Below are 16090 nucleotides of genomic sequence, written 5' to 3' on the forward strand. Positions count from 1 at the left end.
ATCTTAGATAAGCGTGTCTGCTAAGCAACTGAATGCTAACAATAACATGTTCGTGTAAGTGGAAACAAGCTGGAAGCACAAAGAGCTCTCTATTTCAGCTGCGCATATGGTGTAATGTCACTCCCCCACCTCCTCAAGCAGGAGAGGCAGCAACATCCAGCATTAGAACAAAATCTGAGCCCCTGCAGTGGTCAATCTGTGCTCAGACTGCAGCACTGCTGCACAGCAGTCCTCCGGTGGAGACTGAACACAAACACACAAGACATGAGCCACCCCTCTCGCTCATCCATCACTCCCCACATTGGTGTCAAGTCATCTGTGTACACAGTCTGGCTCAAAGACTAACTGGGACAAATTGGTCTCATCAGGATTAGGTCTAGAACGAACAAATCCACTGACCCAGTGTTGAATATCTCTCCTGCCTTTTTGCCACTACTAGGCTGAATGGATATGGAAGAAATCTTACCGCCCACTGATTTAAGTTGTTTCAACAATCAGCAGACCTCCCCCCCGGTCATTTCCTCTGACCCACAGAGTGTAGCTGGAGAGAATGAATCTCTCTTTACACAGCCCGCCTGTTTCCACAGGTCCTGTATATGCAAAGCATGGCCTGATGTGGGGGTTGTTCACGGAGATGTGTTATTCTCATCAGACAGGACTAGTAAAGAGTCAGCAAGTTGTTTTACTGCTGCAGCACCCCAGGGAATCCGAACATCAGGCAGACAGGGCTAGTATCTCTTCCTCTGTCAGTTCGTTTTCCTCCCCTGTCCTGGCACTCCCCCCACTCCACCCCCACTGTTTCCTTCTTCCTGGCCCCACACAAGTCATACTGTATCTGAGTCACCGCAGCTTTTCAGCCCCCTCTGTCATTCCTCTATCTCCCCTAAACCATTCGATCTGGTGTCTGGCCCGGAGAGTCTGTCTGTCATCTATCCAGTCTGTGCCTCCAGTCAGCCAGCCTGTCTGCACCCAGATTGACCACACATGAAAGCCAGGCATCGGGAACCGTGTGGGACCAGATGTTCCTCTTCACTTCAGCCAAACTAGTGAAGCCCGCACACAGCCTCCTCAGGCAGACTGCTGCTGCCTCTGCCTCGCTGCCCTTCAAAAGGCATCTCCAAATGAACGCCCAACATTAGCAGCAGCTTTGAATGGCAGCCAGCTTCAGCCAGAGTCCCTCGTAAAAGCTGAGTCAGATATTAGCTAAGTCAGAAGTGAGGTATGGTGAGAACTTTTGTCTTTTGCCACTCGATGCTGGAGTAATTTCATCGCGAGCCTGCCAGAGTGAGGTAACACCTCCTCTTACCCTGCTGTGACGGGGGGGATGGGATGCCCGTTTCTGCTCCACGTGACCAGAGGAGAAGGACTTCCCTGGGCCTCGCATGGTAGAACCACCTCTGCTCCCACCTCTGCAGCCATCTTTACTGTGTTGTCATGGCCACTCACACCCATTATCTTTGGCATGGCTTGGAGAAAAGAAAGGGGGGAAATAAGCTGTAAGAAACCTGCTCTGTATCTCTAAATAGGACATTGTTTGATTGTGAATATCAACTGCAGACTGAGCTCAGACGGTGTTACATCAAACACCGCTGCGCTTGGGTGACTGTTGTCAAACATTTATTCGCCTTACTGTTGACACTGAGCTGGATCTCTCGGCTGGCGTAGCCCACAGGACTGGTGGCAGTGCAGATGTAGATGCCTGCGTCGGTGGCAGCAGGGTGGGGGATGTGGAGGTGTCCGTCGGAGTCAGACTGAGGAGGGAGGCGGTCCCTGGGCAGAGGCTGCCTCCCCTGGAAGAACGGCAGGGGCACAAGACCAGACAGAATATACTGTAAAAAGCCGTCCGCACAGCTTAGTTTAAGGTTTACAACCCAACCTTTGATGTCTAATGTAATTACAGACCACCCCCTTGAATCTCTCTCTGTCCACAATATGCACGCACAAGAATGCAGCCTGCTCCGCTTGCACTTGCTTTGAACACAAAATTGCTTTTACAGATTCACTTTTATCTGACATGAAAATAAATTTACTTGACTCTAGAGTACCACTCTGCAAATGTTAGGGGAAAAGCAAGGAAGACAGATTTAGCTCACTTCAGCAATATGTAGGAAACAATCAGCATGTTGACCCGCTCAGTAATGCGGAGTATGTAATGCTATTTACTCTGGCGTGTTTTTGTCTCGTTACTTCTGCACGGAAAAGCGCAAATCACTGCTTTTTAATGGCTGCAGTTGTTAAATCCATTGCATACTCTACTTACACTGTAAATTGCTATTTGAGATAACGACTGATTGGATTTATGTCGGATTTCACTGGCTGATCATATTGTAGGAGAAGAGAAGCACTGCCTGACACATGCAGTGATAAAGTTCACATTTTGTCTGGGTGAACACTGGCTGAGCGCTGGTTCAGCCTGGATGCACATCACCTTTAAGTTTTCTCTCTTGTGATATGATGAAGTGCTGTACTGGAAGGTGATGCAGGGCCAGTTTTAAATAGATTTCCAACATACAATATAGCACTGAGTGATTTCTCCCAGCGAAGCAGCAATATGGTAACGTTGCCATGGTTACATCCTCCCTGGTCAGGTTAATCAAGCCTTGATTGCAGCACAAATTATTATTGTTGGTGATGTTTTGAGGCAAATCAAAGAAAAGGTCAGAGCAAGAGACAGTTTGAATATGTTAATGTGAAAATAAATGAAATCATTTTGTTCATGTAAATTCAATCACAAGAGGTAAAGGTAATTTTAAGTGCTACGGAGGTTTGTGTAAAATAAAATGGCAGGAGGACACATTTTTTAATGATTTTTTTGGGATGTGACTTAAGTTAAAGAAGTAAGTACTAAATGAATGCATTATTAGACGAAGATGTCTTCTGTTATCATTGCTAAAATAATAACCCACTGAAGACTGGATCGGTTTAAAATTACACCCATCACCACCTGATTTTGTTTGACTGTAACCAGCTTGGTCTAGCTATGATATCAACAACTATTCCCAAAGTATTAATGATGATTAATTTTAAGCTAAATGGATGCCAAATGTGACCCTCACTAGATAATGCTATGGGAATTAGACCTAGTCATGCTCGAGTTTATGGGATGCAGCCAAAGTGATCATTAAGGAGAGCAGATTTACATTTTGTCTGTCTGTATGTGTGTGGGTGTGTGTGTGTGTGCATGTGTGCGTGTGTGTGTGTGTGACGTCCTACCTTGGACCAGACAACATCTGGCTTGGGAACTCCGCTGGCCTCACATGACAGTGTGATGGCTACGCCCTCGTTGGCTATGTAGTGGTACGGACCCGCGTTGATCTCTGGGGGCACTGTGGGAGAAGTGGGTCATAAAACACAGCTGTCTGGCTGACCGTGAAGAAACGGCCCCACAGCATTATCACGGGCCTTAGCCAGCCAGCTGCATCAGCGTTTGAGGCATTTCTTCATTACAAACTGATGATGAACCGTAATCTGGCCTGTCTGTCATTACGTGCCCATGAACAAAATGACCCCATTCATCAAAGCACGCAGTAAATGAACCCTCTCACTACGATGACAGCAGGTGGTCGACTCGTTGACATATCTTTGTTGTCTAGGCTTAGTCAGCACATTGTTGGCTGTAGCCCGTGGTCCAAACCCGCCAGTGTCTCAGGCTCTGAGAAACTGTATTCGACTACTTGAAGGAATTCCATGACACTTTGGGAAATAGGCTTACATGCTCTCTTGCTGGGATGGGAAGATTGATACCAATTTTATTACGGTTTGCTCGATATGAAGCCAGAGCCAGGAGATGACTGGAAGAGTGGAAGCACAGAGAAATGGCTCGTCTGGCTCATTATAGCAATTGTGTTGCACCGTGATGTCTCTTTACATAGATCAGTGGAGGTACCGAAAGGTCAAGTGACTGAACTTTGAACTGAAACTGCACCCGCAATTTGTGATTTATCTGCAACAATTACTTGCTGAGCCGCAGACTTCGTGGGGTATTTGCAAGGTACCTTTAGACAGAGCCAAGCTATCAGTTCCCCACTGTTCCCAATCATCATCCTGAGCTACTTAATTGTCTGCTGGCTCTGGCTTCACAGTTAGTATGAGTGTTGATTTTCTCATGTGATTCTTGGCAAGAAATAAGCTTTCTGACTATTCCTTTTGCTCTCCTACCGTGGACCTCCAGGCTGATTGTGATGTTCATGGACCCCGCTACATTCACGGCAGTGCAGACGTACGTCCCGCTGTCCTCGGGGACGGTTCTTTCGATGTACAAACTGCCATCGCTCCTCAAGAACATTCTCCCGTTCAGCTGAAGCTGTGAAAATGGAAAAATATTCTCGTCACACAGGAATACAAGCACGATCGATGTGAGAGACGTGTTTTAGTAAAATACTCGCCGGGCTTACAGGTTTTCCATTTTGAGACCAGTGTCTTTCTGGAAGAGGTATTCCATCCAAGAGCATGCAAGGAATACTGAGAGACTGACCGACACCGGTGGTGATGATTGGGGCAGGTTGGGCCAAAAGAGGGGGCTCTGCAGGAAAACAAAGACAAACATGGAACAAGAGCAGGAGGACATTCAGGTATTTCAGTTTCTGCTTTTGTAAAATACACAAATTGTATCCCAAAAAAGTCTACACCAGCATACCCAGTCCAGTTACGCTAACTGTGACCTCAGTTTTGATGGTTCCAAACTGGTTCTTGGCCTCGCAGATGTATAATCCTTCATCATCCAGCCAGATACCTACAGTCAAACACACATCATTAGAAACATGTCACACTCTGGACATCTGAGATAAACAGCGTCTCTAAGAATTGTTTCTGCAAAGAAAGAAAACAGTTTATCAAGAAAAATATGCCCATGCAAGACCTCTGCTCAATAACAAGTGGTATTATTGGTTTGACTGCGCTGTAATTAGGAGATAAAAATAGAAAATAACGGGATTAATGGGTTTGGCTCAGCTGCCAGGCTGCTGACACACGTGTCCCCCTCAGGAAATTCCCTAGAGATCACATGTTGGAACATCAACGAATAATTCAATTCTTATGTTCAGACAGTCGGGCCGGTGTGAAAATGAGTGATGACAGGAAGCATTAGAGTAAAGCAGTGAGGAGCAGGATGGGGAGAAATGGTGGAGTTCGTCCGTTGCACAATGTGAACAGCGACATTTACCAAAACGACAGCAGGTACAAAATAAAGCCATGTGCGGCAGATTGAATTAATTAGGTCATACGGCAGCCGCAAATGGAAACAGTGACAGAAGCAGCTCATGCAAATATGTCAGTTCCTCTCCAATATTATATTACACGCTATAAACATTTAGTCTCAGGAGGACAAAGGATCGTGGATGGTAAAGATTAGTCATATTTTGTGCTGCAACACTGAAATTCCCCTTTGTCCTGATGAGGAGACTCACAAAAAGAGACACCTACTCTGGCAGAACGATTAAGAGCAGTAGTTGCATTTTTAGGCAAGTCCTTATAGTAGGATGGATACTTGAGAGGTATCTGTAACTGTAACTTTACCAATGGTCATGACATCCTGTTGCTCCCCTCTCTTAAGAAAATGTTAGCTGAATTTGATATGAAAGGCTGCACCTCATCTATATATACTCGCTTAGAAAATTTGAGTCACGCCAGCCAGTGAAAGGAAACCGTGAAGCTGCATTAGGCCGCACTGAAGCCCAAAGCTCTCCGCTGTGATACTGTGTCATGGATAACTCACTCTGGATTAGAAGGTGTCCGTTCTCCAGCTGCATTGTTCTGCTGTGGCTGTCTGTCCTTGGAAGAATCTGTCTGCCGTCCTGTCTGCGCCAGGTCACTGTCGGCTGTGGGGAACCTCGGGCGATGCAGGGAAGGGTGATGTTCTCCCCTACGTTAGCGGTCACGTCAGCCGGCGCCTCAGAGAACAATGGGCCCGCTGTGGAAGGACGAGAGGTGCAAGATGTATTTTCCCTTAGAGTAGATTTGAGAGAAAAATTAGTTTTATATGGAACGCTGAAGTGTGGTCTCACCTCCAACCTCCAGACTGACGGTGCCAGATGAGGTTCCTGCAGAGCTGCTCGCCACACAGCTGTACCGACCGGCGTCGATCTCCTGCACCCCTCGGATGTGAAGGGTCCCCCGGTGTACGTCCTGCTCAACAAAAGGAGCCGAGCCCACCTCGAGCTCACCTGGAAACACAGCAAAATAACCATGTCGGTCTCTAGCAAAGACAATTCCTCATTTATTTTTAACATCCGCATTGCATTTGGCCTTGGCTTACCTTTGAACCAGTGGACAAGGGGAGAAGGAACGCCTGTGGCTTCGCACTGCAGAGTTGCATCACCACCAACAGATACAATCACAACCTGCTGGACCACTGTTATTCTTGGGGCCTCTGCAGGAAAGAAAACAGGAAGATGCAGTTGGAATTAGTAGGGATTTTTATATTTTATCGCAGTGTTCTCGTGCCGCAGAACTATATGCAGAAATAACAGTAATGGAATGTTGGCTTAAAGCTGCAAGTGCTACAAGAAAACCTGAGGCTGAGCTGAAAGCACAAAATGATCTATTTCACAAAGCTTTCACCGCTTTGACAGATCAATGTTGTTAAAAATGACATTCACAGACAAAAGTGTGTATAATATCAGCGAGCCCCGGGAAGAAGCTGCCACAGTCCATCAGCGTTAAGGTTTCTGTTGAGCACTAACTGACAGCCATGACTGAAACTTAAGGCCTACAACTGTCAGCACTCAAAAAACAAGAAACAAAATATTGTACTATGTGAGAAAAAGCAGTACGTGGTTACACTTGTTTCTACTGTATTCAAAGTAAATGCGCCTGATCAACAGTCAGCAACTCAGAGGAAAACAACGTGTCGTGTCAATTTGCGGGCAGAAGTGAATGCTAAGCCATGAAAGAGACGCCAAGCAACAAAAGGGTAATTCCAACAACAGCATGTCTTATTTACCTGCATAAGTAAGTGGCACAGACTGAAAGGCAGTCCCAGCCTCATTGGTGGCCTGACACGTGTAGTTGCCAGCATCCTCTGGTAGGGCCCCTCTAATAGTAAGAACGCCGTGCTGGTTTACACTCAACCTGTATCACATGTTTGACAGAATTAGCATTTGTTTATGATTACAAATGCAGATGTAAAACGGAAATTCATCTCTGATGTTGTTAGGTATCATGAGAGAAATATTTCTTTGTATATGTACTTGACACAGACATATAAAATACTTGCGGGTTGGGGGGGGGAGGATTTTATATCAATAGATGTAAATTTCCAAAGCGATGCAAACAAGATGTGGCATTCACACATGTAGCTGAAGTGGAATGTAATGACTCTCTGAGTCCTCTGTGCCAGAGGTGCTGAGTGGGCTGAGAGCTCCCTTACCTCGGCCGATTAGTTAGGAGCATGTTTCCATGGCTCCAGAAGAGTTGGGGAGGAGGGGAGCCGGACGCTGAGCAGACCAGGCGGATCTCATCCCCACGAGAGAAAGCCTGGGTTGGAGGGCGAACTACCACAGAAGGAGCCTCTGCAATTGGAGCCACACGTGCAAAAAAGCTGACGATGAGTCAGGGCCTTGTCATGGCTGCATGATGTCATTTATAACTTCCCAATCACAAGTTTAACAGCAGGAATGTCGATGCTGAGGGCTACAATGCAATTACCAAGCGCTCCATGTCTGATAACATGACTGTGAGATCTTAGTGAAGACAGATCTCACGTTTATTTGGCTGTTTTCGAAATTCATTACAAACATCTGCGTGTACGCTCGCAATAGAAGCCGCACTTCTCAACAAGCATCAGTTTTAGCTGATGAGAAATCTTTCTGTAGAGAAGTGGCTCAATCTGACTGCGAGGAAGTTAAGTCAATAATGGAAACCAGATGACGGGGGCCTGAGAGGAGCCATGAGGCCCCAGTGTGTTAAGTGTTTGAGCAGATGATCTGCAGGGTATCTTCCTACCGTACCTGGGACCAGAAGCCACACGGTGATTCTGCTGTCTCCGTGGGCGTTGGTGGCCACACAGTGGTAGTCTCCAGCATCCTGACTCCGCACTCCGCTGATCTGCAGGGACGAGTTGGGCAGCAGCTTCACCCTCCCGGCGCGAGCCCGGATGGTATGACCCGCTCGATGCCAGGTCAAGTTGTGGCGCATGGAGCCTTGCACCTGGCAGGACAGCACGGCCACGCCTCCCACTGAGGAAGTTACATTTACTGCAGGCTTCAAGACCGGAGAAGGCTCTGTTTTAGTGGAAACACAAGCAAAACATCAAACCGGTGTTATCAGCGGTGAACAAACCGCAGATGAGTTTACTTTGTAAAACAAATGTTTGCGCTGGCATAGTTTGCATCTGGTTTTTGTTTTAGACATGAAATACTGCTTAAAAAAATAATGTCCGGAGCTTATTTAAAAGCTTTGCTATGACGACAACACACAGAGGCAAAACAGCTGAGGAGGTGTGTGTGTGCTTGTTGTGTGTGTGTGACATACCTCTAACAGTTAACTGTGTTAATGCCCGTCCCTGTCCTGCACTGCTCTGCGCTACGCACTCATACAGGCCTTCATCCTCTGCTGAAGCCTTAGAAATCTCCCAGGATGCGATGGCAGAATTCCTGACACAAAGACACATTTAGATTGTTGGCTGGAGTTTGACAAAATCCTATTTTACGTCACATTCAATTAGTATCTCTGGCCCGCACACTCTGTTTATGCCACAAGTCAGCTTCACTTCATGAATGTAATTCAAAGCAGACCATCAACACCAAGAAAGAATAGCCGCTTTGTTGATTTTTCAAGATGACCCAATCGAATATGTAATGTTCACAAAATAGACTGTGTATACCCGTTTACTAACAGATGAGCCAATAAAGTGTAGGAGTCAGGCAGCACTAATGCTTTACAGACGGGCTCATCGGCAACAGCAGTGAGTGACTTAATTAGCTTTTTAAAGCAGGTGAAGCTACAGCATCAGTTGGTATCTGAAGGAAAATGAGCACAATGTTGCAGAGTGCTGAGCAAACGGAGGAAAGACTCACTGAAAGAGCTTCTCCTCTCCCAATGTAATCCCACTTCTGGTGAATCTTAGTCTATAGGGAACGTCACTCTCCACCGAGCAGGCAATCACCGCTGGCTGCATATAAAAGCCCTTCACCACATCAGGCATGCTCACAGCTGGGGGATCTGCCCGAGGGAGGAGACGAAGGTTAAAGGTTACCAGAGAGACTGATGGGGTGTGAGAGACACTGTAGACTGGCTTTTGTTAGATATGTCCAAAGGAAGGCAAGGGGGGGAGTTCTTGCCTGGAACGATGTTGGTAAAGGAGACACTGGACAGCCTCTGGAAGCGGTAGCCCTCCTCGTCTTTGCCCGTCACCTTGATGAAGAAGCTTTGGGGAGGGGTTCGGAACTCCGGGAGACTCCACAGCCCCTGTTGGCCGAGGTCTGAAGGCAAAGGTACGGGGATCATACGCAAGGAGCGGCCTGAGCCTGATATGAGCTCCACATGGCTCAGATGACCTGGGGGCTTCAGGCCTGTGCATTTTAGCAAAACATGAGCTGGAAGTCCTGGGAGACAAAAAAAAAAAAAAAAGACGGTAATGAAGTCAACTTCTGCACATGTTCCCCGTCAAATAAGACTCAAGAGGCTAACAGAAGCATGTCCGGCACCTTTTATTGGTCTCTCTCTGGTGTGGTTGAACTCTGAAACAGGTACACTGGAAAAACCAGCGCGGAAGTCTAGATTGCTGACCCCTGTAACCCTCAGAGTATGACGCCCAGTGCAGCTTACCTTCAGAAAGAAAGTAACACTTTTCAATTAGCCCATTATCATAAAATACTCAGAGAAACAGATTTATGGATTATTCTCTAAAAGAGCACCTTCAGTTTCCAGGCTCCAGGTCTGGGAAACTTCAGGTTGATGACACGAGCAGAATTGGGAATATTCAACAGCTCTTTAAGGCCCTGCTCTACACCGACTACACGACCTTGGAAAAGGAGACAAAAACAGAGTTTATTTTCACTGCAAAACATATCTCTCCTTTTATGGAGGTATGGATAATACTGTGAATTGATAAGAATAGATAGAAGCAGCATGAATGTGCTGTCTACCGAAGGGATCGCTGAGCTCAATCTGTGGTGCCGGTCCACTGAGCGACACGGTGACCTCCCTGAGGCTGGGGTCAAAGGGCACTTCCCATTTGTTTTCCTGGGCACCGTCATGGTTGGACGACAGCAGGTGGACCTTCATGGCCTGAACTGTCTCCTCTACCCACTTCAAAACCTGGCAGGAGAAAAAAAGCAGCATTACAGAAGCATAAGCTAGAAGCATGTCACGCTAGAGGAGACGCATTCATCACGCAAACTGTCAGAGATCTCCTCCCAACTTAGGAAGACCAGGGACAGGGACAGGAAAGACACAACCGTGGCCTTTCCCCTAAAACTGTCTCCCTTCCCTGCTCTTTGTCTTCGGACTATTCTTTCATCGCAAAAGTATTCCTTAGAGGGATTTTGCCTAAACAAAGGAAAAGTGAAGCAGCTCAGCTGTCAAACTGATAACATACAGTTTTCTGCACTCTCAAGCATGTATTCCCAGAAGAGCGTCTCTCACAGTGGAAGTCTGTCAGCCAGTAGTCCCTCTCCTGAATCACAGCTTTCATGAATCATGAAGCTTGTTCCTAAGAACAGAAAGCAGCGGTGGATGGAGCGGTGAGGGGGGTGAGGGGGTGAGGTTACTTATGTTTTAGACATAACCCCGAACAGTAAATTCACTGGTATCTGCCAGACGAACAGGAAAGATCATTTGTGGACAGAAATGACTGTTACCCACTTTTCTGTAGAACAGGTTCAGCTTAAGAAACCAGATGAGGTCAGATAGTGACACATTAGGATTGCAGGAGACTCACTACTGACTCATTCCTTCACTCCAAGCAAAGATTACCCAAAGGCTGACATAACGGTGGACAGGTTGATTACATTTAATGGTAAAACCAGTCATTACTTATACTATAATGTCCCGCAGTGGCTCCCTAAAGAAAGATCTAACTGTATAGAATTTCAGTTTTGACAGGTGTTTGACCCACAGGGTATCGGTACTGTCATTGTTTTGATTAGGAGTACAGTTTTCCTTTTGTTTTCTCTAAAATGAAAACAGAAGCAGCTAAACCCATTGACATTTCACAGTCTCATTTCAGAGGCCACAACAGACCAAATCTCTTCCATCTTCCAAATACTTAACAAGCAACTGCTGTCTAGTATTGTTTTTGACCCCATATAGAGAGACATTATAGTCGAGCTGCGTCTGCAATGAAACAAACTGAAAACATCTCTTCAGTGGGCCCTTTGGAGACGGAGCCAACAGCAACACATTTTAAGACATTTACAAAAATCGAAACAAGGAAAGCCTTTGATAATTTAATTATCAGGCCTCCACTTTTTGTCTATCAGGTCCGCTGGGTGCTGACAGCAGCTGGTTCCTCTCGCCGTTTTACAACTGGAAACAGCTGTAATGTCTGCCACATGTGCAGCCATCACCAGCAGGGCAGGAAACTGCTAAGAAGTGACCTACATCTGCCCCAGGACAGTGTCTATGTCTTATGCAAGAGAGCAGAGAGAAGTAGGCATTTGTCGGCTCTCAGAGCTCAGATAAAAGGAAGTGGAGCGCAGAGATGGGTCAACTGGTTGTCCGGGCCACTTTGGGTCTGGAGAAACATGCTGAGTTCTGCAGCCACTCCCAGGCTCAACCACTGGGAATGCAGAGGATCTTAAGTCCTGTGAAACATCATCCAGCATGTCTCAGTTGAACAGGCTTACAGGGCTGTTACAGGAAGAAACCCTCCCTGCTATTCATAGAAGCACGACAGATGGGCCAGAGAAGCAGCGTTAGTAAAGGCTGGGCTGATGGTATATTCCAATCACCCGTCCAGGTACGCTACCTTAACAAGGAATATGTGACCATGTTGTGGTTAATCAGAACAGCTTGAGTCCAGACCTCCCAGTGGGCGGGGGTCAATTTAGTCTTTACCCGGGTTTAAACACCGCAACCACCGACATTTGCAGGAAGACATCCCGCTACAAATCAAGGTTATTAGAGTGTACGGGTCCCAGATGGACCCCCTGCTCCTTCTCAGTGGGAGTTTCAACACACACAGGTTCTGTCTGTCACAGCGACCTGTATTTCAGGGAGGCAGCCACACTATAGGCACTGCCTTTGTTTAGCGCACTCAAGAGGGCAACTGAGGATAAGTGTTACCTGAGTTTCATTTTATGCCTGACAACCATTACCACCCCCTTAACTCCCCACCGCATAATGCCACATAATGAGGAAACCATAAGGGCAATGTTACAAAAATGATTCCTCCAGGCACTTGAGTTGAGTGCATGCGCACCTTGCAAAGTAGAAATACACAACAACCAGCCAGATCCTACAAAATCTACAAAGATTGATGGATTAATTGCCTTGTTAGGAAGTAAATAAGAACGTTACCTTAAGTTTTGAGCTATTCGCATTTGACTTGATTATGTCAATTTTCCACTACTTTTTACCTCTAGTCCACTATATTTATTTTAACTTTATTTACTTGTTGCTTTGCACATTAACTTTAAAATGCAAAGTATAAGCATTTAATAAATTATAATGTAATATTATAGAATACGGTAAAACTCTGTTGCCTAAGGGGAAAATCCCAAGCTATCCAGCAGATAAACGATATAAAGCAGTTAAAAGTCACCTTTACAAGCTCCAGCATTAAAGTGATGGACACATTAATACATCAGTTATTATAACCCACTAATATATAATATTCAAAAATATGCTATTCTGCTAGTACTTTTACTGTTGATTTCTCTAAGTGTATTTTGAAGCCAAGCCAAGTATAAACTTAAACACATAGCTTTTACTTGTAACAGAGTATTTCTACATGGTGGTATTGCTACTTTTACCTATCTGAGTGCTTTTTTCACCTCTAATTAACGAATTAGTCAATTGACAGCAGATCAGTCAGCAGCTTTTTTGGGGGGATATTTTAAAAGTAATTTAAGTCATTTTTAAGTAAAGAAAAAATAACAACAATAGTCACACCATCTAAAATGGAAGAATTGACAGCTTTTTTCTTACATTATCAGAAAATTAATATATTTAGATTTTTGGCATCAGTTTGGACTACAGAGACGCTTTCACTGGCATTCCTAGGCTTTTTTATTTTTTCATAGTTTTTTATGTTTTCTGATCTTTTACAGATGAAACAGTTCACAGATGCATTCTCTAATTTGCTAATTTATATTTAATCATAAAGAAATATGTTAAAGCTGATATGTGAAGGCAACACTGATGTGCCAAAACCTGCAGTTCCTTGAATGGCCACATGAGACTGGTTCCAAGAGAGTAAATCCCCACAAAACCCAATGGTAAAATGACCAGCTTTATAGCAAAAATAAATATGTTTACAACCTGGTTATAAAAACAGTTTTGGTGTCTACAGCTAATTTACCCGTCGAAGACAACTGAATGGGGGGGAATTTTTATACAACTCACCCATTTAAATTGTATTGAGGCTTAAAGTTATGCATAATTACGAGCATGGCTGCTTTGACTGACAGCTTGATGCCGTCACAGGACAGTCCATGGCCCAGAGATGTGTGCATGTCCTGCCTCAGCTCCACTCACGCTCCACCGCTTTGCTCATTTTTGGATTAGCCGGGAGTTAGGCAGAGTGAGGTGTTGCCAAAATTGCAATGGACGGAGCCACCACACTGAGCTTCAAAACTGCTCTTCAGGAACCCTATGGGTGTCGAGAATATGCACATTTTCAAATACAGTCAATGATTGCAGCACAAGATCCAACAATGCAAAACTGCATCTACGTTACGAGCCTCTTTGAAACCCCTGCAGTTCTCATTTTTGATCAGTGCTTCAGCCTACTGATGACAAAGGTTGGCATTAAGAGAACACATCATGGGCCAAGTGTGACAGCACATTAGCATGGTTTTCTTTCCATGCTCTCTGTTAGCAGATTTTCTCACTGATCAGAACCAGTCAAATTTTAAAAGTGTGAAGCGTGTTGTTTCGAAGGGCTGACAATGAGCTGTTGTATGAGGACCTGGAGCCAGTTCCACTGGGCAGCTGTGTTGGAAGGAGGGAAGCCATGACAGATCATATCCTGGGATTAGAGAGTAAAATAAGCAGTCTGTTTTCTCTCCCCGCTCTCTCTGGAGACCACAAAAAGACTTTGTATATTTCATTTGGCTGCACTTTATTAAACTACTATTAAGGGAGAATATTTCGGCTAGATTCGTATGACTTCTGAGGTTTTCGAGGATTAAAGGATTTGCATTAATTTGGTAAAAGCATGCCACCCAAATGCTATAATCATACCCGTCCAAAACCGTGACTGACAGTAATTCAATGTAAATCCAAGAAAAAAAATGCTCATATGTGTGCACATGTTGACATGTAACCGTACACAACGAGTATGTGGAGCTACTTTGGGTAACTTTAGCACAAAGCCATCTGGGGTTGAGGTGTGAGGGCTAGACTGAATTTAGTCTCCTATTCCCTTCATACTGCAGCACAAAAATGACATTCAAACACTCCTTAAACAGCTGGCAGGGTTATGGAGTGAGAATGAACCGAGCTGCCCCACACACAGACGCTGTATGTTTAGCTACATGCGTGCATGACTTGACAGGAAACAGACCCACACACACACACAAACACATCAGAGTTCAGGGGTTCAGTGGGCCACCAGTGTACAGAGCTGTTGGCTCCAGTTCAGCGCTGCCCAGCCATCTCCTGTGTTGACATGCAGGATACCAGTGTCTCTTCCAGAGGAAACTCTGGCTTCTTTTACGTCTGCCTGGGAAGTGAGCCCCGCTGTCTTTGGCTTCTGAGACAGGGCTTCTGTTACATGCTGCTTCCGATATTAAAGAATCACTTGGCCATATCATATGACCAGGAAGTTTAATATCAGTTTTGGAATCATTTGATTACACTAAATATAATGGCTATTATTACATCAGTGGGTCAAACAGGGTTTGTTGTTTCTCTGCTTTTACTCTTCTCCATCAACAGGAAATACAAAACATTTCCATTTTGCAGCTGAATTCTACGTTTCTCACCTCGTTGACCTGCTGCTTGTCCAGGTGAAAGATCTGTCCGGAGGAGGTGGCAGCGATCTCCTCGTAGGCCCTGTAACCAGGCTGGGAGCGATCCCCACAGTCCCCGGTCAGCACAAACACCACCTGGGAACGAATGGGGCAGGAGAGGTAAGTGGATTACTATTGTTTAGTGTTTGCTTTTGACTGACTCCCTTTCAGTTGGCTCCAAAGTGGTGCTAATTCCCTTTGTCATGATTCGTATAGGGGCTGAGATTGAGTAGCGTTCCCCTGCTCAGCTGAGCATCAGGAACCTCATTGGGATGTAGATCTTTCACAGCATGCTATTGCATTCCTTTTGTTACAATATGCAATAAATGCAAACATATTCACAACTCTGTGGGCTGGGGCTCATATCTGAAGGCTTCAGATTTAACCATTTATTTCATAACTTCATTCAAATCCAACAAAAACTGTTGAAATTCTTGCAGATATGTTTTTGCATCAATACAATAGATTTGGATCTATCACATCTGTGATGATTGACACTGATATCTTAGGAAGAAGCAAACGTTGGACCAATGAAGTACGTATCAGTTTTGCCCTAGCATGTGAGATCCAGGGGTTTACCTGCGATTGGCGGAGCTGCACCAGTTGCAGAACATCTCTTTTCAGCCGGAAGTCTTTGGCCCTGGCGTCAGTAAAGACATAGATGAAGGATCCGGGCAGTGAAACCTCCAAGGCTTTCTTTATGGCGCCGATGCTCATTTCAGGGCAGTCGCCGCCACCCTGTGTGAGAGAAGCACACATGATCAGAGAGTGTTCGAGGGAAAAACTCTAAATATCTCATTTCATTTTGAACATTTTGCCATTTAGGAGAGAAAAAAGTTTTGTCTAATGTTACAGACACATATTTTAAAGTGTCTCTCCAGTCGTCAAATAAACTGGTAAAAATTAATTTCCGTGTATCACAGTTACAGATTTAGAAGTTTTCACCATAAAAATAATGTCTTCCTGCTTTAAAA

General features: G+C 45.1%; 1 protein-coding gene across 1 annotated transcript in view; it reads right to left on the reverse strand.

The window, feature by feature from the left end:
• Nucleotides 1-16090, reverse strand: part of hmcn2 (hemicentin 2) — a 52729-nt gene that overhangs the window by 33045 nt on the left and 3594 nt on the right. The window contains exons 3-22 of the mRNA XM_008306028.1: nucleotides 15696-15854; nucleotides 15090-15212; nucleotides 10086-10257; nucleotides 9855-9961; nucleotides 9645-9765; nucleotides 9279-9542; nucleotides 9015-9159; nucleotides 8470-8591; nucleotides 7947-8219; nucleotides 7367-7508; nucleotides 6941-7068; nucleotides 6254-6367; nucleotides 6003-6161; nucleotides 5714-5908; nucleotides 4637-4732; nucleotides 4395-4522; nucleotides 4159-4303; nucleotides 3214-3326; nucleotides 1631-1790; nucleotides 1307-1466 (exon numbers count right to left, since the gene is read on the reverse strand). Coding sequence (XP_008304250.1) covers nucleotides 1307-1466; nucleotides 1631-1790; nucleotides 3214-3326; nucleotides 4159-4303; nucleotides 4395-4522; nucleotides 4637-4732; nucleotides 5714-5908; nucleotides 6003-6161; nucleotides 6254-6367; nucleotides 6941-7068; nucleotides 7367-7508; nucleotides 7947-8219; nucleotides 8470-8591; nucleotides 9015-9159; nucleotides 9279-9542; nucleotides 9645-9765; nucleotides 9855-9961; nucleotides 10086-10257; nucleotides 15090-15212; nucleotides 15696-15854 — 3026 coding nt within the window. The remainder of the gene's footprint in view (nucleotides 1-1306; nucleotides 1467-1630; nucleotides 1791-3213; nucleotides 3327-4158; nucleotides 4304-4394; nucleotides 4523-4636; nucleotides 4733-5713; nucleotides 5909-6002; nucleotides 6162-6253; nucleotides 6368-6940; nucleotides 7069-7366; nucleotides 7509-7946; nucleotides 8220-8469; nucleotides 8592-9014; nucleotides 9160-9278; nucleotides 9543-9644; nucleotides 9766-9854; nucleotides 9962-10085; nucleotides 10258-15089; nucleotides 15213-15695; nucleotides 15855-16090) is intronic.

The sequence above is a fragment of the Stegastes partitus genome, unplaced genomic scaffold (genome assembly GCF_000690725.1).
Source record: "Stegastes partitus isolate 25-593 unplaced genomic scaffold, Stegastes_partitus-1.0.2 Scaffold44, whole genome shotgun sequence".
In the NCBI taxonomy this organism is placed as follows: domain Eukaryota; kingdom Metazoa; phylum Chordata; class Actinopteri; family Pomacentridae; genus Stegastes; species Stegastes partitus.